This window comes from Mycetomoellerius zeteki, unplaced genomic scaffold, assembly GCF_001594055.1.
Source record: "Mycetomoellerius zeteki isolate Tzet28-1 unplaced genomic scaffold, Tzet1.0 scaffold96, whole genome shotgun sequence".
NCBI lineage: Eukaryota > Metazoa > Arthropoda > Insecta > Hymenoptera > Formicidae > Mycetomoellerius > Mycetomoellerius zeteki.
The window spans coordinates 679,411-705,388 of record NW_017257999.1 but is presented as its reverse complement, the minus strand read 5'-3'; the positions used below and the strand labels follow the sequence as shown (position 1 = coordinate 705,388).

The 25,978-nt window shown below is 32.6% G+C and overlaps 1 protein-coding gene across 1 annotated transcript in view; it reads left to right on the top strand.

Moving 5' to 3' along the window:
• The window catches only part of Cow (Proteoglycan Cow), a 148,303-nt gene that overhangs the window by 80,055 nt on the left and 42,270 nt on the right, over positions 1-25,978 (top strand). The window contains exons 3-4 of the mRNA XM_018460731.1: positions 8,885-8,987; positions 14,809-14,937. Coding sequence (XP_018316233.1) covers positions 8,885-8,987; positions 14,809-14,937 — 232 coding nt within the window. The remainder of the gene's footprint in view (positions 1-8,884; positions 8,988-14,808; positions 14,938-25,978) is intronic.

The window sequence follows — 25,978 nt, the reverse complement described above, 5'->3', positions numbered from 1 at the left end:
ATTTTCAAGTAAAGTCAAGCTATGAAGGTCGTAGTAACGACGATAGGTTTCATTTCACACCTCTTAACGTGAAATAGTTTAAGGTACGGCGGAAGCTGAACGACGGAAAGGATAAAACGAGTCGGGTCACGTATTTAATACCCCTTTCCACGGAATCCTCTCCCATGCTCGATTTTGTGATGTTATCCGAGTTGATCGCCGTTTTCCTTCGGGCGACGAGGCAGGTAGTACACGTTGCATCTTTAATTCTTAAGAGTTGATCGATGTTCCATCGGCAACACGTGACCGTTTTCTTTAAGAATAGCACAATTTTCTTTTGTTATTGAGACATTATTCTCCGGAATTTCGTATAGACGATGTTTCTGTATCGTAGTGTGTATTATTTATTATGAATTTGCTGCATAACAAATTTAATGATGGAAAAGTTATTATACAATGTTTTTTACAATTATACAATTATACAATTAATATAATAACACAAACTTTCTTTAAAATTCTAAATAACAAGTGACGTATAAAAATAACGAACTAATAATTAGTCAGTATAACATTTTCTATGAATAAATACTATACATTGGCTTAGCTTTTTGCATAAAAGAATAATTTTAATCATGAATCCACAAAAGTTTTTTGTGAATCTTTTGAAATATTAAAGATTGAAAAGTAAAATTGAAAAGATTACATACGTGTATAAAACACGTTTGTAATCTTCGTAGAATGTTTAATTTTAATTTCAAATAACAGATTTGATTAATAAATTTAAATTGGAGTTTTTATTAAGAAAACTTTTAAAACAGGACATTATTCTGTTCTTTAATATTTAATGTTCAGTATATTATGCAAACGAATTAAATTATTTTAAGTCTTGTGATAGAAACGATAGAGAAATTATTCAACCAGAGAAAAAAGAAGCAGTAATCTCGGCTTTGCCATGTACAAATTGCGATAAATTATATCGAGCGGCGATACACGTGATTATGCATTATTTATACGTCTTAATTATGCGGTATTTATAATGTGAGCTCGATGAAATGGCTGTTTACGATGATCGTGCGAAGGCAGGTACAAATTGGTGTTTTAACATGCGATTGCATGTAATTGGACTTGACTGTAATAATAACATGATCTTACACGATAATGCGTATACTGCAAACACCTAATTATTATCTGATGTGTATCATAGAACGGAGGAAAGGTATAGAATAGTCGGATAATGCCTGCATCAATTTATCTTAACACAAACTCATGTACTGTCGAATCCACTACAGTTTACCATCCAGATCACTTGCTCGAGAGCAATCTTTTATTTTTTTTTAACGTAACGTAAAAAGCAATTTTATCTCGTGAGGAATCGTATTGACATTGTGTGAACCACTGAAAAAAAATCTGATAACAGCTAGCAAATGTTGAGCTTAAAAAAAAATAAAGAATTGCTTTCGAATAAACGACCTAGATAGACAATTGTAGTGGATTCGACAATAGGTACATGAGTTTGTGTTAAGAAAAATCGATGCAGGCATTATTTGATAAATAATTTCATTTAAACGTTTGATTAATGTATGACTAAAATAATATAATTAAAAATAATTTAATTTGTTTTAAATACAATGTATTAAGTATTACCAAATATAATAATGTAATCAATTGTTTGGTAATAATTACTAAATATTTAGAAAAGTAAGTATTTTGGTAGCTATTACCACACTGAGAAAAAAAATTTGTTCAACTAACTAAACACATTTAGTTGTTTGCAGATTTGGTTAATTCAACAAATTTTATTTAATCTAATTTAACCGTAGTCTGTTTAACATTGAACAGCTTGTTAAGCAGACTAAGGTTAAATTCAGTTAATTAAAATTTGTTAAATTAACCAAATCTGCAAACAACTAAATGTGTTCAATTAGTTGAATAAATTTTTTTTCAGTGCATATTTTCAGTGGCATGTTGACATGAATTAAATAATTATAATATCGCTTACTCGTTGAAGTGTGCCTATGAAAGTGCAATTCATAATGTCGCGTCGGTGATGTTAAGGGGAAATTTACAAAAACGTTCATGTGCCGTTCCAGACTTTTCTTTTGAGAGGCGCTCGGAGGATTTACGAGGCGCGCTTATTACGAAATTCCGAGCGAGTTGCTGCAACATCAGCGCGCGACGAATCAATTTCCCCCTCGCGGCACGCGCCGCTTTAATCGTCGTACGATGATACGCATGTATCATTGTCGCGCAGAACACAGTCATCGGGATGCATGCAAATAGGCGTTCGCACGTGCGACGACGCCGGCGGTGTTTCTGCCCCCGGTGTGTCTCAGGACATCGCACGCGCGATTGCATCCGCCATGGTGCGCCAAATGCGAGCAACCTGCCGTATTATCGCGTCGCGTCATACGGCCGTTATCGTGTAGCCATTTCGTTGTCCTCCACGCTATTGACCCGCCAACGCTATTAGCGTTAGCCGATCGTTACTCCGTTCCCGAAATACGCGAGTGCTATCGATCGATCGATCCCAGCATCGTCGAGATGTCTGATTTGATCCACCACCGTCGCCGCTGATTCCGAGAGCGTATTGTGTCGCGTAATCGCAATCGTATTGTAATGTACGCCGTATAATTCACGTAGTAATATCGCCGAGTCGCGAACGCCGCCGCCCTCGGCACCGTACGATAGATACGCGATTTATGGTATCCGTGGATCCCTCGTGGCGACGGTACCAGTAATGGATGGTGAGAGGATCAGTCGTCTCTCTCTTTCTCTCCTCCCTCCCTCTGTTTCCCTCTTTCCCACGACGACCGTCGAACACCCTCATAAATCGTGCTCGAGGCATAGAAAGAACTCCCGCGGCGGTCTCAAGGTAATTTAGGAGACTCTGGCTATTCATCCAAGGAAGAAGGTAAACGAAGAATTGAAGGAGCAAAGAACTCCTTAGCTTCTCCTTTCTTCCTCGCATAGCCAAATTAACTGTATCAGCGATTACGATACGGTAATAGCGAAAGTTAAAACGCTAACGCGACAATGCTGGCCGCCATAGTAAAGTGGATTTCCAACCATCTTTTATGAACTTTTGAAACAAAAATGGACCACACCACTGCGGTGACCAGAGGGAATAGCTCCGAGTAAATTAGCGCGCTCGTCGAGCGAGCGAGCGAGCCAAGGAGTCTTGAGATCCGGTCCTTTCTACAATTATAATATATTCCGTCCTTGTACCACCTGACGTTCGTCATACTGCCGTCGAGGAGATCTTGTTCTTTTTCCTCTTCGTACTCTGCCCACTTTCTCGCTTTACCGTGTAATCAACAGCAGCCTAGAAAACGAGGAACATCTCCAATTCTACGCAACTTCTGTTACACGTGAAACCGTGTCTGTTACTTGAGACAATTCTCGGTTATCCCGTATTTCGTTTTTCCAGAGAGAACTTTTTCTAACTATTTGAGAACTTTATCATTTTGTCGAGCATAACAAACAGAGGACAATGTGAGATCGTGTTACTTCCTTAACGCTTTTACTACTAAACTTTACTATTTTTATTTATGCGAGTTCTTTTATGTCTCACGATGATTCTGTTTTTTAATAGAATTTCGCTATTGTGACATTTTGTCTTGTGTTTCATTACATTTTTTAATGTAGATATATGAGAAATATGGTGAAAGAAAAGAAATTTCTGATTTCAATCTTCTTTCAAAGATACTTAAATCTTTTTTTTTTTTATAAAATAATCTTCTTTCAAAGATACTTAAATCTTTTTTTATGAAATAAAACATCTGTCAATTTGCGGAAAAAATAATGTTAGATATCGTTTAACTTTTTTTAAATAAAACTTTTTAAATATTTTTGCGAGCACTTTTCCAACATACCTAATTACACAACGGCTCATATTCAGCCATGTTGCCGGAAACCTAATACATACTTATAGAATATTTCATAATTTAATAAACGATCGTTAAATATATGCACGATTTTTTGTTTTACACGTATGCATATTACATATAATTGAAAAAATTTACATTTCAACTGTGGCAAAATTGTGGCTCCGCAGGTTTTGCTGAAATTTTGCTTTACATAGTACACGAAATATGTTTGTTATTTTAAATACGATATTCATATTCTCTGAATTTTATGCGACTATGTTTTTTAATTTTTTTTTCCAAGATTTACGGTTATATCCTCTTTTGCAATAATTCTCAATTTTAGTAACGTAGCGTAAAGATTTATAGTAAACGTCAAAATTTACGCTTGCGCGAATTCAAGAGACCTTCGTAACCGCGCAATCTTTTAGCGAAAGATGCAGCCATCGCCCCATTTCGGAGTACCTTAAATATTTTTCTCAGTCAGCTAGAAAGCCGCTCGCTACAAAACTCTCGACTTTACTGCCGCGAAATCCGGAGTTACGCTCGGCGGATTGGTTCGATCCAGCTCAGAAGAACCGCTCGAATACGGCCGGCAAATTCTTACACTGAACATTCTCCTATGTCTGCTCCTCTTATCGAATGCCTCTTCGAGTGTGACGTGTATCCGCTTCTCGGCTTGGAGTCTCGCGTGAAAATGCTGCTGTAGCTAATATAAGGACGTGATAGCAAAATATGCATGTCTGTTACAGATCGATTTATTTAATAATATGAAGTTAGTTGTCACAGTTATCGGATATGTCCGTGTAAAAGAAAATTGTCTCTACCGCAGTTAAATATGGTTTGCTGAAACTGTACTTGCTACCAAATTATCTGTTACACAGAAAACGTTTGCTGTAATGATTAATACATCGACATAATAGCAAAATGCTTGTCTGTTACAATGATAATATTTAGGCCTCACAGTTAATAGAAATTAGACCTCGCAGATACGACGTTAGGTGTCCATATAGTGCTACTGAATTTACTGCCATTCCTAATTTTTAGCTGTGGCAGCTAATCTTTTTTTCCGTGTAAGCCTCCTAGAAAACGAAACGAATTACAAATTACGAATTACAATGAGACAATACATGAAAGCGTATCTTGCTTAATAAACAACGCGATAGATGATGCTCGAGCAGTAAACAAGACGATACAAGACAAGAATGTTTAAAATATAAATGCAAGTTTTATAAAATACAAATGCAATAAAACATTCATCATTTTAAGCAAATTTACTTTTAAACTTTTATTAACCTTGCGCCTGCAATTATATTTTTATTTCTTTCGTTTGCAATCTGCTTTTTTATTTTTCTAGGCATTCAAAAAATATATATTGCCAATTCAGGATTGTTTTTCAATATCACTATTACGTTACTGAATAATTTTTTAACAAGATATTTCAGGAGGGGGAACCGAACTATGTCCTCCTTTATTTTGAAGAAATTTGAAACAGTGAAATTTCTCTGCCAAAAATCCCAGATTACAGACGAAAAGTTAAACATACTATTTTTATACAGGGAATTGGATTTAGTCTAAGCAAACGAGCTGAACAAACACGAGTGAACAGCTTGCTTCATTGAGTACCAACAAGCACGAATTTACGTCGATGTTCATTCGGTTTTTTATAGCAATGCAATAAAGAAAGCTTGCTACATTCACCTATGGTCTTTTGTGATCGTTCTTTTTCTTGCCAACTTAGTCTGAATGCATTTTTGTAGCGTGTCTTATCGCGGATCGCTTGTTCCAAACAGTGCGTGAGGAACATAGCTGCAAGAGACACGGTGTCTTCCTCGACCTGCGAGAAAGTTTTCAGTTATATGCGACGAACAGAAATGTGACGGGTTTTATATATAATACTATATAATGTACGTATATATATACTTATACGCGCACAGAAAACCTTCCCCCTTTTCATGAAATCCACGAAATTAAGCCGTCAGGAGACAGTCCGGGTCTTCTTAATTCATGTACGGTCGACTTTAATTCCGACGGTATCTTCCATTTGTGTGCGATATTAGTTCTATCGCGTCGGGAGATATGCTTCGCATCATAAGAGAAACTTTTAATTGGATATTTTGAAATCTTTAACATGCGGAATGGAGCTTCTCTTTTATCTACTCACTAGATGGAAAATCGCCTTCTCTCTCGGTGTTTTATACCACAAGTACCGCATGCTAGATCGGTGAGAAGAAACATTGAGCGATTTTACGCGACATTGGCACGCTACGAAGTATTCCTAGATGCCTATCATCTATAAAGTGTTGAACTTGAATTTTTATAACTATATTTACGACGCGGTTTACATTTTTTCCAATATTTTTATATAAATTATATACATCAATTTTTTAAAATATAATTTGGAGCGTTGATGTCTTCTTAATATAAAAGATACATAAATATTGGAAACAAATTTTCATACGTTTATAAAAATATGATATAGTATATTTTACATCGATATGAGATACAACAATAAATCATTTTTAAATAAGTTTTTGAAGATTATATAAGCGAGGATCTTTGTAGATGTTCATAATTGTGCACGGAAGTGAATATTACAAACGAACTTTAATGAGTTTGTATGCAATAATATTGATTTATGTTGTTTACGTCATAGCATTGTACTGTAATAATATACATAAGTAATATAATAATAAGCTTGCAAATGAACTTATAATTAATTACATAAAAGCAAAGTGACTAAACTGATTGTGCCAAAGAGTTATTTCCATTAGATAACCATGCACACGCGCATAGTGGTTAGTTTGTATCGTACGATTATTTTAGCAATAATGATAATGAAACTATTCTATCCGGTGCTTCACCAAAATTATAATTATCATATTTCTAATAAAATTTCACTATGGCGTATTATATATGTTAATTAATTATTATACTAATTTGTTACTAATAAAATTAATTGAATTTTTTAAAAAAGCATTATTTTTGTCCAAAAATATAATTTATGTAAATATAGAGTATATTGTTTATTTAAAAACAAAATTATATTTCTTATAAAACAGTTAATTTAAATCAAAATTTGCAATATAATGTATGTTACGTACCTGATTTTCACAAACTCATTACAATGTCATTCTTTTTAACGAAATTCTCTCTACAATTCTTTACAATATTGTATTATTATAGTGCAGTGCAAAAAAATTGGCAACTTTGGTTGGACATTAGCCAGTTTTATGTTTAACGCGAAAACTCGTTCTTGTCGTCAAATGCTCATTCATTTCTTATTTCCATTGTCTCGCATTTTCTAAATTGCAATGACTTTCTTGTTTGCATTCGCAAATGGAAGCAAGTAATATGCGTATGAAAATATCTAAATGTTTAAATATAAATAAGAAACAATTACATAATTGCATAAGCAGAGCATTTTTTATTTTTTTTATTTTAAGCAATTTCTAGTGTTGACTAGTTATTTTTTCTGCTGAGCTACTAAAAAATAATTTATAATCAAGAAATAATTATATTTTATTGTAAATATCGTGTAATTTTGAATCTATTACAACACGACTAGTTCGACCAATTTGAAATGAATAAATAAAATTTTAGAAATATGAAATGATTAGATGATAATATGTTTCATATTATAATTATACAAATATATTCAAAGTTTATTTAAGCATACGACAAAAAGTTTGTGAATAAAATTATTAGGGTATATAATACTTTCTTAAAAGGACGTTAAATCTCTTCGAAGTAGGGAATACATTATCAAGTGTAGTATATAAAGTCCTGCAAGCTGTGGTCTGTGATTCTATGTTAGCGTACTCGTTTTTCGGTTGCCATACGTTAAAAAGCTGCAGGTTGAATTGGAGTACCGTTTTATTGATTGCGAGGATAGCAAGAGAAGACATCGACGATGTACTCGGTTCCGGGCCGGTTAATGGAGAAAAGGGAAATCCGATTCGGCGGTTGAGCACAGTAGATATATAGAAATGTGTTCCCTCGAACCAATATCGCTTGTCGACGGTTTCCAGATGAATGGAAATGCTCAGAGCGTGCATGGCGAATGTCCGACATAATCCATGGTGGGTCCGCGCATATCATTTCGGTTCGTAGATAGAAAATTCGTCCGATTAATGCAGCGACATCGGTCAATTTCATCATAATTATCATGGCCTTCCTTTATTGTAATCAAATAACTGCAATAACGAATTATTATCGCGCCCGTTTGATTCAATGAATAGTGTGACGCGGTGATTCTTATTTATTCTTTTTTCTTTGAAATACCTAAAACACTCTTAGTTTATCACGGTAAGAAGATCAACAATCATCGATATAACTTTTGAATAGATAGTGATGGCTTTGTGAAAAGAAAATGATGGATTTTAAATGCAAGAGGAATCATTTTGATTATTTTAGATTGAAAATTATCAAAAGATAGTTCTAAAGTTTGTTCAAAAATTATCTATAGGAAAAATAAAAATATTTGAAGGTACTGAAAGAATATTATAAAAAATAAATAATGTAAGCTCTTAAAAGATTATTCAAAGCGTTAAATTTATCTAACCATTTAGATTATTCAGTCAGTCGGTTCTTCATTCATGAATAATATCACTTAAAAAAAGAGTGAAGAATGAAAATAAAATAAAAGAGATCTTACGTTTTGACGAAGAGAAAGAATTGTTCTACAAAATTAAGATCAGATAAAACATAGATTCTATCACGAAACGATTACTTCTGTCATCATGTTAAAATAGGTTCACTTCTTAGCTCAGCGTTTTTATTAATTTTAATTTTATAGCTTATTAAGATTTACTGTTAGATTGGCGCAACACAGAAGATAATAAAAATGAAAGAAGCTTATATTATCTCTGTGTCTCTTAATTTTCAAATTGCTATATAAAAAATTTTACACGTTGTCGATCTCGGATGTAAATCCCTAGTATGTAAATCTGTTTTATTTCTATAGAATAATCAATGATAGAAGATAAAATGTACTTTTATTCATAATGTCAGAATATAAAGTCGATTTTTGTTTGTTTCAGGTGAGCTTTGTCGTCCACTCAACTGCAAGAAGAAGGAACTTTGCCTTTTGGAGGACACGTTTACGGCCGTCTGCGTCTCGAAGAAAGAGCTTCACAAATCAGGGTAAATATCGAATTCGATCATTCTCGAAGTCTTCAATGGAAGGATATTTTAAGATAAAATATCCTTATAATTAAATTAACGTTGTTGAGTATTCTTTACTAGGAATCTAATTAGCTATTAATATTTTTGCACGAAAAAATAAATATTATTAATATATACATATAATGATTAAGGCTAAAACTTTAAATGTATAATGCAATATTAATATCGCTTGGAGGTAAAGATGACAATTCTTGAAAACTCCTAATGACAAAGTTATGAAAATGAACGCAAAGAATTAACATTATATTATACAAACACAAGGTATACATTTCAGAGATGTTATTTAATCCTGCTGGTCTATTCAGGTCTATTTAACCCAAATTCTAATTTATTTTTTTACTAATTTTTTATTAAAAATTTTTTTTTTAGTATTTGATGACTTTGTTACTGTAAAATCTTTTTTTAAAAAATTTTTTATTTTTTACTTTTTAGAGCTTTTTAATTGTGCCCCAAATGTGTGGCCCAAATGATATAATCATGTAGTGAATTTGAACAGATCAACAAGGTTAAAGAATTATTGATTTAATTTTTATTTATCAGAAATATTTCTAGTGTCCTATTTATTGTGAAAGCAAATATTTCAGTAAGAATGCGTAACACGTTATAATTTAACAAAGATAAATTTAACCCTCTGTTGCTGTGAAAATTATTATGCACTATACGTGGCATTTGAATGTATTGCTAAGGGTATTCAATATCCCATATATTGTCCAGCATTTCTAAGTTTATGTGTTTATCGCACCATTTACCTTACGTTAAACTAAAGTCTATCTAAATCTTCGGTCTTTACTTGGCACCAGCAACAATAGCCAATCTCTCGGAAGAAAGAGCTTCGTTGCGTAGTGCGCTGGGCTAAATTGACTTGCTGCAAACAACGATAACGTGCATACCGTCGCTCGAGATGTTACTCGCGACTAAATAGCGATCTTCCGAAACACCCTCTCTAACTTTCTCCATTCATTGCCAATTTCATAGCACGTCAATTTTCGCGGGAACTGAATAGTTGAAATTCTCGACATTTGTACCGCCGAAGTTGGCACTAAACAGCGCCGATATTAATGACGATATCGTATCGACGCAAAACGGTATTAAACCACCGATCGACTGAAGCCGTCCCGGTGATCATTGATTCCCTGTGCGGTGCTTATTGCCAATTAACTGTAATTGGACATTTACATGGACGATGTATGCGCGCATACATATCCCGCATACGGATACCTCGATCGACGATATTCATCTTGAAGTACCCGTACGACATTAAATGACCTTAATGCGTCATTAACGGCTAAGCAGCCCGATGGGTTTGCCTTGATAAATCGATGCCCCTGTTTGAGATTAATTTTGCATGCGCTATGGTGATCGTAGGGATCGAGTTTCACTTTCGCGTATCGATCGATCTTGTTTCCGCGTTTAAACAAATTCTCGATATATTCTGAAGATTTTGAACTTGAACGATTTGTATGTAATTAAAGTAATTTATACCTTTTTTTAAAGTGAATTGCCACGTTGAAGAGTGAAATCTCATTCTTAGGTTCAATGTTTCATCATCTGCACTGAGAGAAATAATTTTGTTATAGGAACAAATCAAAGGAAAACCAATGTGATATTTGTTAAGAAAACGATCGATTAGTTACTATTGCAAATTAATTATTTCTCATTCGTCAATGAGAGATAACAAATAATCAATAGTATCGCTGGCAAATAAAAGGCTCATACATATACATAGAAGTCGTAGATGGTCGTAGGGTCTCAAATCGTAAGAAATTCTAAACAAGTATTCTCCTTACATTTGACTGTGATTGGTCAGTTTTCTACGATTTAAGATATAATCATGTATGATTTTTATGATAAATGATTCTAAAGTCTGTCCAAAAGATAGGTTAAGCTCTATATAGTTTGCTTCTATTATTAATAATTGATTAGTATAGACTAGTAGCAATCACAACAAATCAATTTTGTTGTCACATATTTACCGATCACTTGTTGAAGGTATTGGTGGCTTGTTAAATTAACAAAATCCTTTCTCTCAGTGTTGTTAACTTGTTAAATTTAACCTGATGTTTCACCCAATAGGCTTCACTCATGACATCATTAGATAAAGTCCATTGGATAAAACAATCAACTTAAGCCTAACCACAAGTTAACCAGAAAATGAAAAATCGGGCCTTTTTCAAGACTAACTTAATTTTCACTCTTTAGAGTGAGATTCCACTCCAAAGAATTTAGAGTGTATATATACAATGAAATAAGTAAACAATTTTTTAATAATATCCTATGGCAAAGAATATTGTTAAGAATCTCTCTAAATCTGAATCAGTAGATAATCACTGATATCAAGTATGTCCACTGATAGCCAAGTATACCACTAGTAATCAGTGAATAAAATGTGAGATTCCTAATCTAGCTAACCTTTATTACGTAATCTAGCTAACCTTTATTACGTAATCTAACTAACCTTGTTTGCATAAATTCAATGAATATGGTACTGGAAGATTGAAATTAACGTGTAAATATCAGTATTTTAGTTATATAAAAAAAACTTTCTTTCAAACTTTCTTTTTTAGTTGAACTTCATTGATTATGCAAGTATGCCACTGGGTGGTATGCCAGTGGCCTATCCACTGATTCAGATTTAAAGAGAAAGCATGTTATAATAAAATAATTAATGATTCTTAAATTGCACTGGATCATTGTACTAGTTAATTTAATGAAAATAAGTTTTATCGTAAGTTTTGCCTTGTGGAAAGTAAACATCCACCCGCAAACGTGAAAATTAAATAATAAAATTGGACAGTTTTTCAATTTTCCGTGTACGAAATATATTTTTTTAAATATATTTTTTAAATTGTACTAAATGATGAATGAACATTAAATTTACAATTTCTTAAGTTATCAATTAACGTTATCTAAGTTCGGAAACTATTTTAAATTCGACGTTGAATTTTCCTTTCCAATGTGAAAGCACCATAACTTTTACCATGATTTTTTTTGAGGTGTAAATGTACCTATAGTGATCTCCACGTTAAATAATCATGAAAAAATTTGCTTTTGATAAAGCAGACTCGCCGTCGTAAATGCAATTACATTGTTTCGCAGCCGCGGGCAGATAAAGTAATAATACGATGATGAAACAAGAAACTGTACCAAGTTGACGCAATCTCTTCAGCAACGAATCAAGAACAGAAAAGCACTAAATTCTCGGATGCATTTCATTTGATTGTGCTAAAACGGAATGCTATATCAACCTAACGAACGTCGGTGAAACTTAGGATTTAGAATGGCGCACGTTTAAATACCAGGAGTTTAGCTTGGTGTAACGTAGTTCGAATAATGGCCGTTTAATTTTTGCCCCGCGTAAAGCTAATTCACGCTTCGCGTCTGTAATTCCTAGGGCGTGGTATCTCTAGTGCCTCGGCAGGGTTGTAGGACACGAAACTTCATAACGAGCATTAATTCATCGAATAAAGTAGGTTCTATGCAAATCGCACGCGTCTGAATTGCTCTTGCAAAAGTTTCCAAAGCCCGAAATAGAACAATTAGAATTTGAAGTTGGTCTGTCGAGCTTGTGTTTTATTTCCTACACAAAAAACTTGTTGTATTGTTTATTAATTATTAGTGAGACTTTATATGGGATGAGAGATAAACTAAGAATATTACACAGGTCTGCAAAATTTTTTTCTGCGGTTTGGAAAAGAAAAATAATTTTTTATAGTTTTTTTTGCGCCGATTCTAAATCTGCAATTAAGGAAAAATACTCTATCGGATCAAGTTTATAAGAAAAATGTGGTTGAAATGCTCCAATAATGCGTTCCTTTCTTTTTTTTTTTGAAAATTTGTAAATTGCTGATGAATCCGATAAGTGAAAAATTTCGAAAACGATTCAAATTAATGCCTGAACATTCCTGATAACAGTATAAATCATTTCAGAAATATTGCAAGCATTATTACAGTATTGCAGTAGTCTAGCAATATTGCAGTAACATTGCAAATTACAAACTTCTGTGCTGTACTTTCATATAAAAATATTGAATCTTATACTGTTGGTATTATCGAACTTTTGGTACGCTTTGTTTCTAAGGGTGAATGTAGTTGGAATGGGTGGATTTAAGAGTAAATAGTCACAATGGGTGAGTAGATGTTTTGGTTTATACAATATCAGCTAAGAGTATCATTAAACAGTCAGCCAATATCATTAATTTTTGATGAGCCTGTGAATATCCCCTGAAACCAATTGTAAAAAACAAAACAAAAAATAATTTAGCTCATAATGATTTTGTACAGCAAAATAACCATATTTTTTGCAGTTTTAGTCAATAACTTTTAAACGAATATAAGGATCCAAACAAACTTTTGCACGAACATTTATTATTGTTTAATCAGTGTATGTTTAAAGTTTGATTTCATTTAATATTACTTTTTCATCAAATTTGCAAATAAATATTACAGAATGCGATTTTACGTAAGAATTTGGACTAAAAAAATTAAATAACTTTTAACCGAATAAGAGAACTGTGCTCAAATTTTACATATATACTTAGACATAACTGAAATTTTTATATTTTTAATAATGTTTTCAAATGTGATATATACGATACATACAGGGTGGGGCATTTTAATCGCCCCACGCGAATATCTCAGAAACTAAGAGAGATACAAGAAAAAGTTTTATATGAAAGTTGTAGACTTTCTTGGGGGAAAAAAGGTGGAAATAACGGATTTTAAATAGGGGGCTACCAAGGTCAGGTCAGGGCCAACATGAATTTTTTTAATGGAACCCCCAATTTTTTATTGCATATTCTTGTAGCCTCGAGAGTTTTCCAAAACGCTATAATAAAATATTTTTTCATGAAGCACTTTTCGAGTTATAAGGTTTGCATGTTACAGTACCGCTGTTTTTCACTTTTATTTCCAATGGTTTCGCACTGGTACTGTGTGGGGCAATCGTCCTACTTGACACTGTATGACTACATCCACTTCTAAAAACAAAGCGTACAAGAGATTCGATGATGCTGTCGGTATAAAAGATTTGATATTTTTATATGAGAGTACAATGTTCAAGCATTAATTTGAATCTTTTTCAAAGTCTATAAAACATTGGTTTTATTAATTACGAAGATACCTTAAAAACGCGTTTTTAAGAAATTTTAATTTCATTTTTCTTGTAAACTTGACGTAATAAAACATTCTTTTTTGAATTCAAATTCAGCACACAAAATTTACAAGAAATCTCTTCTTGTTTTTCAAACCGCAAAATTATGCAGACCTCACTGCATTTTAAGTGTGTAAAAGGTAATTTTAATGTATGTGTGTGATTAGTGCAACAATAACACACAATACTGCATATAAATACAGATTACGCGTTTAAACGTATAGTACAGTGTAATTTTTACATGAAAAACTAAATAAACACACACATGTTAAAGTCATCTGTTACACACTTAGATTTGCAGTGCTGTGTTATTAGTTATTCACGATACAGTTACAAAAAATTTTTACATTTTTCTTATATTCAACAATTATATATTATTATAAGGTTAAAACAATAACTTGAAAACTTTCATATACTCTAAATAAAATAGATTCATTATTTTTTTTGTTGATACAAAATAGCATAGTGAAATATTGCAAAAGGAATGAGATTCAATAACCAATAAAGCGGAGTTGCTCATTTGAATCTAATTAATTTCTTTACAATTCTAACATTAAACCAATAATTAGTGCAGTACTAATTATAATAACATAAATTAATAATATAAATTATATTATAACGCATTTTCAGAGATATAGTGATTCCAAAGTCTCGTGCAGTTCAACAGCGACGAATGAGGACCGAAACCTCAGTTGATTCGGACGACGACGACGCCTTCTTTGATTCCGAAGACGACGACGACGATCAGGACGAGTCAAAGTAAGTAACAACGGACTCCATTAGCCGTTTAATCCACGTTGCACAGATTCGTTGCTTTTAAGCACTCGAGTAAAATGTAAAAGTTTCTCGAGACACAAACACACTTTTGTTCGCCTTGAAATCACTCCAAATTTTACCCGAAGAATCGTCTGTTTTTAAAGAATTTTTTTAAATTTTGGAATTGCAATATTTTTGAAAATTTATTTTTTTTACATTTATTTACTCTTATTTTTTATAATCTTACCGTTTTACGTGGCAAAATGGTTTAGTTTCAAAGATACAGGGTGTCAAGATTAAAAATTTTGTTTTTTCCGAAAAGCTATTTTGATCAAATTTTTTTTAAACATATAAGTAATAAAGAGTTTCATGAAATAATTCAAGTGTTCGGTTTTCGAAATATTGCATTTCGAATACATTGTCATCAAGTTTTCGTCTTTGTATGAGGAATCACTCCTTGAAATCTTTTAGAATATGTAATATTCACCCTTATATAGTCTATTATCTTTATATATCTATTATCGTTATATATCTATATACGTAATATTCACCCATATAGATTTTTCTATAAACCTGCTGAATAACGCAATTTTTAAACTTTTGCTTTAAGAACGATCAAAACTTTAACAATGTTCTTATGGTACTCTGAATAGACGCCATAGATACGTAAAATTATTAATATTAGCGTGAAGTCGAGCGGTAAGAATAAGACATGATTCTTATGCGGATTGCAAACGGTTTCTTGAATAGTTTCCGAAACTTCATTTGGAAAAGCCGCATTGCGCGCGCGCTTCTGTTTAATACGACGGACAAAGTTTCAGGAAAAATTAGTTCCAGAGGTAACATTGCGCTCGGGAAATGCGCCGCAGCGTGTTTATATTTCGCAAGCCACGTCAAACGGGCATTATCAGCTCATGCACAAACCCCACGAACTTTTAAACGTGGCTTCTCTGTGAAAAGAAAATTCCCCGAGCGGAATTGAGAATTTCGTTTTGTAATCCTTTTGCGTCGATATATTTTGTGTAGACGGTGAAACGCCGAAGAGAATTTTTTCCCGAATCGTGCGTCGCAATAGAATTGTAATAGGGGGTAGGATTATCATATCGAACAATTCTCGCTCGAAATTCGATCTTCCATTTGGATTTGTGCGGATTCCACGCGTATCGAAAGAAACGGCAAAAAGAATGGGCACGTAACTTCCCTTAAGTTTCGACAGTTTATTTTGCAAAGTTTTACGAAACGTTATCTTCTTTGTGCGCTCGTCTCGATTAGAAATCAAGGGCTTAAAAATCGCGCGCGTGGATGGCGGGGAAATTCGCGTTAATCTCATCCGGCCAAAGAGAAGCTCATCGACTTTGGATTTAGTGAGGTCTACGTTCAAATAGCCAGGCAAATAATTAATTACGACGGTAGCATCGTTCCTATAGAAACTGGGAGAACTCTTTCTATCCTTTTGTCAAACGATGCGTCAAATGGATCTCGCAAGTTCGCTTTGGAGGAGCACGAGATCGAACACTTTTCCCTCGAGAATAAAGTCGCTCGAGCGCGAAATTGGAAACACTGTCGCTGTCATCGCATTTTCAAAGACGCATGCCTTTACACTTTCAAACAGCCATTATTAACATACTACTAATCCAGAAATGCAAATCTCTTTAAAATATGTACCTAAGATATGTACCCGTCGAATTACATCTCTCTTGTTACGAAAGAATTAGTAGCTAATTTATTAGTCTGAGATACATATTGTATTATACAAAGCTAATTGTGTTGCATGTTAAGAATATGATTGTAATGATCAACATTAGCGATTTTTTGTCGCGCGAACCGTTGTTGCTTCAAAACAATTTACAACTGGTAACTCTTTCTATTGTTCGTTGTAATGGATTAATCGTCAGTAGAGTTGTATGTATGTGTGTTGGTATATAAAATACTACACTCTTGTGAAAACAAAGTATTTTATATCCTGCTGGCGGCTTTGAAAATTTATGATTTTTACATATTCATTTTTCTGGTCAATTGCACAGGCGGCATCAACTGACGAAGAAATTGTTCGAATCTTTGCTTGAATTTTTGCAACAAACTTTGTATTAAACTACTCGAATCTGTTTTACAAAACGAAAGTAATTCTGATTATACGATTTTGATTTACACTCGATGCGTATTCAATATACTGAAATATACTTATCTCGATATACACAAAAGGATTTAACATATCAGCTATTTATAATGGAATGGATCAATTAATAGCAAAAATTTGAAAAATATTTGATATTTTTATTATAGTATTATATTAATTAAATATTATTATAGATAATATTATAATTCATAATAGTATTAAACATATTACAAGAATAACATTTACCGCCTTCAGTTTTATCAAACAAATTCATAGTTTTGTGTAATCCCGTGAAAAATTTTATTTTGGCAACAACACTGCCGAAAACGCCGTATTTGATTTTCGCTTTTGGCACGTCAGACGTCAAACTGAAGTTAACGACACGTGTAAGAACTCTGCAGACGTCTAATACTTCTCCGTAAGGAATAAAAACTCTAAAAAGGGAAGAAGGGGAAGAGACAGAGAGAAAAAAGCGGTTATATATATAAGTCGCAACGAGTCGAAACCTGACGGAAGGTTTCTTCCTGTTTAAATTTGCACGAGCTACTAGCAGGATAAGAAATGTCCTATCTACCTTTTTTTAGCTCGGTCGTGCCCTTTGGAAATTCGTCACGCATGATAAAAGATTATGTCCGATATAAAGAACGAGAATGTTACACAATTTCGCGAAATTACTGTCCTCAGCAATCTTACGAGCCTCGCCCAATATTTCCTCGTTTATCTAGCTAGTGCGGTGTCTTTCTTTAACATTACATTTACATTCTATTTTACGGAAGCATCCTTTCTGTATTATTTCCGTGTTACCGTAATGTAGGATAAGCGTAACCTAGTCTAATACAATTGGATAAAATAAGATAGAACAACGACGTATTAAATTTTGGGATCAAAGAGTCCCATGCGAGAACATGCATAAAATATTACGCGGCACATTTTCTATCCATGAAATATACAGCATGTTTTGCAGTGGCACAGTTGCATATTTAAAAACATATTAGAGATGGTTAAAAATGTTATTGGAAAAGGGTTTCTGCTTTCAAGTTTTATACTCTCGATAAAGTTAGATAGTTCGTTTCTTTTTTTTTCGATAAAGAAACTTTTCATCGCAATACTTTCTTAATATACGGGATGTATGTATTTTACGCGAAATGACGCGCGCGGGAATCTCAGCGAAACTTTATCCGGGAAAATAGATACCGATTTCAATTATCCGAAAATGTTATCGTACTTCGCGACGTATTGAAAATTTGGCTCGAGTACAGCTTTGCAGAAAAATATCGGCATTTTCTTCTTTCGTATTATAGAATTTTGCAATTTCTATTATCTGAAGTTACTTCGTCGGCGTCGGAAAGACGCGTTCGTCGCTTAGCATTTCAGGTCGCGGCGAGCAGTTTGCGAAATAGTATCAACATTAATGTTTCCTAAAATTATGTCTTCGCATAATATTTGCATACTATCGTGGAAACGCAGTCTTAGTAATGTTATTCGCTCGCGAGCTTGCATCTTAAAGTGTTTCCGGTAATTCTTGTATGTCTTCGGTCTATTTAGTCTGTTCGCACGAGGTCACCGCGTATTTATCGCGTTTGGAGAAGCTGCGAAATCAAAATTTATTTCTCGCGAATTGTAGAAGGACGCCTCTGGTAAGTTCTCGTGATAATTTTACGAGCAACTTTGCGAGTATCTTGTGAGAAATTGCGTGAGAACACTATTGACAAGAAGCAGTCGTTAACCTATAACTCTCTAACGAACTCTTCCGCGCCATTGTACCGTTTCCCAATTATATTACATTCGCGATTTGACTTTAACTCTATGTTATCATGCAATTTCATTTGAAACTTGGTTTTCAAAAAATGAAATTGTCAAATAAAAGACCGTGTTTCAAGCGAGGAATGTTTCTGAAAAACATATGCAATTTTTTTTCACTATTCAACTACGAAAAATTAATATTTATTTTGTTACTATTTACATCTATTTGCGTTGATGTATAACGAGATCATTCATCAAATATGGTAATCTTTAAAAAAATATTTTAGAGAAATGCGATAACGATCTTGTATTTTTCATAAAAACGATTGGTTTATTACCGTATCTTCCATGGAATTAATTTTTATCTTACTTTTAATAGTGTATTTTTTAATGGAAATTGCGAAATAAATTATTTGTTGGGAAAACAGAGTTTTAATGAAAATTATTGATTTGTTATTATACTTTCATTAGAGAGAATGGAATAATGATGTCCGAGTGGAATTATTTTTTAATTATAAATTGTTTAAATTTTCGAAGTAAATTTTTTATTAAGGTTGAGAGAAGCCTTTATATAACAATTTAAAAAAAGAGATTTTTTTTATTACTGGGAGAAAACCGGAAAAAATTCCTTTTTTTGCGAAGAATTCCTGTTTTCGCTATGCAAATGACATATTACCTAATTTTTAATGTCCATCATATTAATATGATCCAGAATTTCTATTACGCCAATTGCTGTTCGTTTACTACAATTACATTCAACTTCATATACGTGCGAAAGGTCAAATGGTCAGACTGATTTCTTTACTCGAAGAAAAGAAACCGTCTCGACTACTCTAAGAGAGTGAAAAAATTAGTATTTGTTCGCAGCAATTTATCACTCTCGCATGACTTTCTTCGTAAACACAAAGAAATGCCTAGTCGAAATGGAAATTGTACGTATTAAATTAATGATGTAAAATCAATATCCTTAGATGTAATATTTAACGAAGATAACACTCTTCTGATCTGAACACGGAGAAAACCCGCGAAACGCAAGATTGTCACATAGGTAACACCCGTGAAAGCCTCAAGAATACTCTTCATTATTGTCAGTTTCAGATAACCGTGATAATATTAATTGCGATTATTCTGATTGGAACTCTGAGAGTAGCTCAGAAGAGGAGAGCGATTAAAAATTAATATATGTATTAAACAGTCATTAGTTCTTACAATAGAACTGCGAGTCAGGATAAGCTTTCAAAAAATTTATAATTTTTTTCATTCTAAAGGCTTTATACGATTCGTTTTAATACTTACTCGTTACAAAATATATAAGCTTTTTATTTAAATTAGGTATATATATATATATATAAGCTCACGAGCAACTTTTGTATTTTATAGTATTATTGAAATGAGACACTTCGTATTAGCGTTGGAATTAATATTGAGCTAATTATTATGTTTACATTTGGGATTTATATCATTTGAGGAGAGGATTATTTGTTATTATATAATACAAACTATTTTAGGAACAAATGTAATCCTAACTATTAGTCTAAAGACTAATTTAAGTTAATATTTGTGTTAAGTTTTTTCTTAAGGTGGTTCTTTAGTAAATCGAATTTTTTTATGAAAAGAAGCAAATGTGTTTTACTAACATATAACGTGAATTTGTTCAATGAATTTTTCTACCCTTGGGAAAAGAACCGAAAAAGTCTACGGAAAAATGAAGAAAATTTTTTCCGAGCCTTCAAAACTATAAACTTTTATATATATTTAATTTCCATTTTATAATTTTCATTTTCAATTACGGAAAGAACTGTTTTGCTAAAGTATGTAAAAGCTAGATCTCAATTGGCTAACTTAGTTAGACATTTGAAAATAATTTTGTTGGATCATTAAAATAATTTCGTAGGACGTTCAAACTGGTTGCTTATGGAATATCAAAACTTTTTATAGTATTGCTGCTTATGCTTGAGTATCGTACATAATTATTTGATAGTCTAACAAAATTATTTTTAAATTTGTATCTATATAGTTAAACTTTTAAATACTTTAGCAAAATTGTTTTTTCTGTGAACTGAAAATTATAAAATAGAAATTATAAAGACTTCTCTCGAAGTCTTTTTTCCTATATAAAAAGAATTTACTTCATTAAAGAATTCATATAATTAAAAATAAAATAAAAAAATGATTCTGTTCCATTCAAAGACCATTGAAGATATAATAATGAATCAATAATTAATTTTCATTAAAAAATTTCTTTTCCCTATAAAATTTTTAGATATCTTAGCAAAATCATTTTTTCGTATTGATATGAAACTTTTAATTATTAAATCTCAAAATAAAATTCCTTTTAAAAAATAATTAAGTTTCATTTAGAGAGAACAATGAAACTTTGTGGCGAACAATAGATTTAATTGTATCTCTCAGCGTTTGCGAAAAGCTCTCTGTTTTCAATTAGTTCTAACACAGAGGCTATTGGTATCTCGGTGTTTCAGGTAAGAAAAAGTCGACAAGGAATTGGTTAAAGAAGCTGTCATTAAGATTGAGGGCTTTCAGTACAACTCATATAACGTTGTCCGCTTCAATCTTGCTCGGAATCGGATTGCGCCATAGTAGTCTTCTTTCCTTCGATAAGAAGCGTGCGACTCGATGGCTGCAATTTGCAGCGCGCATTCAAAGATACGAAGGCCATTTGCCTGTTTGCAACGAGAGCCTCAGTCGCTCATTTGCCTTTGTCGTAATTAGTAAGACGAGAAAGCGGATGTTCTTCGAACGAGTGACTTTTGTTTAATGAATAATTATTCATTAATTCCCCGATCATGTTTTCGAAATGAATTTAATCGTGAATTTCTAAATCGACTATCATTTCGCTATTTTGACGACGGGCCACGACATTAGAGCGACAGTTCTTCCGTTTTTTCCGAAAGCTTCTCCGGAGGGTGAACAAGCCATCGACACTTACATCGATTCTTGAGTCTGCATAAGCTGTTATCGATAGCCGTTACGGGCGAAGGGATCGGGTTTGGTTTGCAACCACGGTAACCAAGGACGGAATTTTACATGAAGTAGGAATGCGCGTCCCATTTGCCTCGGGTATCCCACCGTGTGTTCGGTTCTACTACCGTGCAACCGCTGCTTTCTCATGTTTAATTCAAAATTTGGACGTTGGTCGCGCAGTTGATATGCTTTGACGATTCCCGTCTGACTAAGTCCGTGTTCTTCTCCTTCCTCTCCTTGGTACGTATGCCACATTCGTTCCATCTGTTCTTCACGGGATTTTCCTGTTCTTTCTATTTTCGTATGACTGTCCAAAAAGCAAAGATTTCTGAGCGATTTCGATTTGTACACAGTTAGAAAAAATGTGTTGAATTTAACAGAAATCGCATGTCTCAAATTTTTGAGTTAATTTTACACAAGATGAATATGTTAGAAGGTAACACAAATATTACATAAGAGAATAAATACAAAGAAAGATAACCTCGACACAGTTTGTAAACATAATAACCACGTGAGAACAAATAAACACGTGAGAACGTATTTTTTTCAAAAAATTAACATTTATTAAAAATGTTAAATTAACACATATTTCATTCATTTGTCTTAGAATTTACGTTTTAAAACACATTATTTTTGTGTTACTTGTTCACTTACTCATAAATTGTCATTTTGACACTATAAGAAACATTGAATATCAATTTCACAAAAAATTTTTAAATAACATAATCACATTATGTTAAATTAATACTCGAATATGTTAAAAAATTCAACACAAATTATTAACACAAACGTGAGTGGACCGTTTCCAATAAATACACAAATTTTTTTTACTGTGTAACTTTACGCGTGAATCCAAGCCATTTTTCGATAGAAACTTTTTTATTCTACATTGAAATTTTTTCGTATTTGTTAAGCTAGATAAAGTGTACGAAACTCAAATTCCTCGATGCACATATATAATTTGTGGTAAACCAAAACTTGTGATCTTCCTTTATTAAAACGAAGTTCATATCAGCTTAAAAGATTATAGGACCTTTGCACAAATAAGGAAAAAAATACTTCTAGTAAAATACTTACTGTTAATTGTGAGGACTAAAAGGATATATAAAAAACTATTTATAAATTAAATCTTTAGAGATTTTGTGAGGAAATAATGGATAAAAAGTTGCAAAAAAGAAATTTTATTAAAAATGTAGCTTTTAAACACTCTAAAAAATAGGTATGGATTTAACATCTTGTAGCATTTATATAACTCTCATTGTTGTTGATATCAGTAGGGGAGACCGGGTCTCGTTGGCACAATTTCCACAATTTTAGCATTAGATTTTGTAAACAATTAACTGTTATGATTAAAATACATCAGTGTGATAGAGAGAACCTTTCTCTACATTTTCATACTAATAATAGTTCTATACATTGTTTATTTTCTTGCAATAAATGAAATACGAACATTCTGCATTGTAGTTAATTTGCCCCAATATGTGGGGTAAATTGGTACATATCACAGTATAAATTGCCTTTGTGATAAATTCTATATTAAATTAACAAAAACGTAATAGAAAAGTAATAGAAATAAAAATTAGAGAATAGATATGTACTTCTTAGTAAAAATTGTATTTTTCAAAGTTATTTTGTAATTATCAAACAGCAAAATGTTGTTACAGAAAAATAAATATAAATTTTATTTTAGTTCTACCTTATTTTAATATAGAAATATTAAATATAAAGTATTTTGTTAGAGTTAAATTGTAAATGAATGTTCACACGTACGGTACAATAAGTCAACCTAACCTTTTCTTATGATATGAGCCAAAGTACCCCATCCTTACACACGTCTGATTTTGACCATTTTATTGTAATAAATTACTATTGTTACTCAAAATAACGTATTGTATACTAACAAACATTTTTCTTTTAATTAATAATACATTACTTAGATTTGCTTTCTCAAGCCGAAGGATATTAATATGAAATTATGAAATGATCAAAAATTTTCTTGCCTGCTTTTGAATTAGATTTTTTTTTATTGTAATACTTGTTTAATTTAAGTGAAACTTAGGGAGAAGTACCTATGTTATAAAAGAGATATTTTGCAATAACTTTTCCATTGTTTCTTTTGCCACAAATACATAAACGGAACGCAATGCCAACTTACCTCTTGTGCCCGGTCTCCCCTACTATATTAAATGGATTTAACACCACCCAATATAGCTTTTAAATTCGCATCATGTTGGTGTTGATATCAATAACAATACGGTGAGAATTATATAAACATCACATGATGTTAAATTTGTGTGCACCCATATTTTTTTATTGTACAAATAATTTAAAAAATGTTGATTTTTTTTGGTTTTGCCACGATATCTCGCAAACGGAAATAAATATCAATAAGCTATTTTTAAACGCACTTTAAAGATATGTACATATTCATGAAGATTCCAAGAAAACTTTTTTTGAGTCTTGAATTAATAAATTAATTGAATTAATATCACGTTTTTTCTGAAAAATTTGATTCTTTATTGATATTTTCAAGAGAAGTTTTTTAATTTATGTTAAAAGTTCATCGAGGAAGTACCATTTATACCAAGTAATCGAGAAAGTTACTATTTATGAAGAAAATATATCGTTGAAATTAAAAAAAGATCTTGGTCTAGTTTTTTTGCCAAATTGTGAACCAAAAAATAACATTGTAAAAAATTATTTATAATTTTTGATAAAATTACTTTTTTATAACTTTTTACGTATCATTTTCTCACAAAATTTGTAAAAATCGCGTTTATACAAAGGTTTTCTATGTACCTTTAGTTAAATCATTCAGTGAACATTTTACTGAAAGTGTCTTTCTATGCGCAAGAGTCCTACAACTTCTATAACACTTTAATATAAATTTAGTTCACTTAATTTTACAATCCGTATTCCGTTGCTATTATCTATAAATCCCATAAATTTATAAAAATTTTCTGGAATGGCACAATTGCATTTTAATAAATTTATTTTTTCCGGATATTCTTTTTTTACGTCGATCTGAATAAAAAATGAAGTTGTATAATCGTTTAAATATTGTGAAATGTGAGTAGAGGAATTTAGATGATTGAATTTATACGAAATATACGATTTTGATAAATAGAACAGCTAAACAAATGTTTACAAGGATTGTTGAGCCCGTCATTGGACCGCGATGAGATTCACGTTTGAGAGAAACGATTGAATTTCACATCGCTTTCTGGATGGGAATCGATTAATTCTGACAAGAATTTCATTGTCACTGCTTTCTTTCTCTCCGTCGATTCGATCCATGGGAATATCCAATAATTGAAAAATAGATTCTGCTGTACGCGCGCTCTCGGATTCGCGTATGGTATCGAGAAGTGATTACGCGGCTGAGGAGCGCGAGGGAGTGGAGAATAAAGGTACGTTAAGTGAATCGAAATCCATGAAAAAGAAGAGAGTGAGAAACAGACGTGAGACGAGAAACAGCGAGAAAGAGGATGATGATAAAAGTTTTAATTCGTAAAGTGCTTTAGCGTATCGTTAATTATAAGCAAACAGTGCCAGTACGATCTTGCAATTAAAACGGGAAATGCCCGATGGATCCTATAAGCATCGTCACCGTCGTCGTCGCAATGTCGCGTCGGCTCGTTCATTACGAGCTTCAATCTCCGGTGTGCAATGTTCAGGGTCGTTAATAGCAGCGACTCCTCCTGTCGATCGTCAAGAAAAATCGTTGTGCACTGACAAAGACAGCCCGAGCGCCCGTCGGGATTCTTTTTGCGAGTCAGCTTTTCCCATGTTGCACCGCGAGCCGATGCTTTGTCTTCGTCAAAGAGCCAGTCCTGCGAAGGGAGCTTTAAAGTCGATGTACAGACTCGTGTCAGGTGGAAGTTTAACTCTTAGTTTGAGACTTTGCCAATTTACGGTCGATATTTCCCTAGCGAAAAAGTTGATATAATCTCTTTTCGCTGACTTTTATTATTATCATCATCATTATTATTATTATTATCATTATTACCGTTTAAATAAATACGATATAAAGTATAAACGATATATTTATCTAAATACAATGTAAACATATTATATAGAAATATCTCCGTTTCCACCGTTGTTTTAATCTGTTATGATATTTTATACATATGATATATAAGTACATATGGTATACACTGAAAGAAAGATTGGCTGCTGCAGTAAATTAGATGGTAAAATATG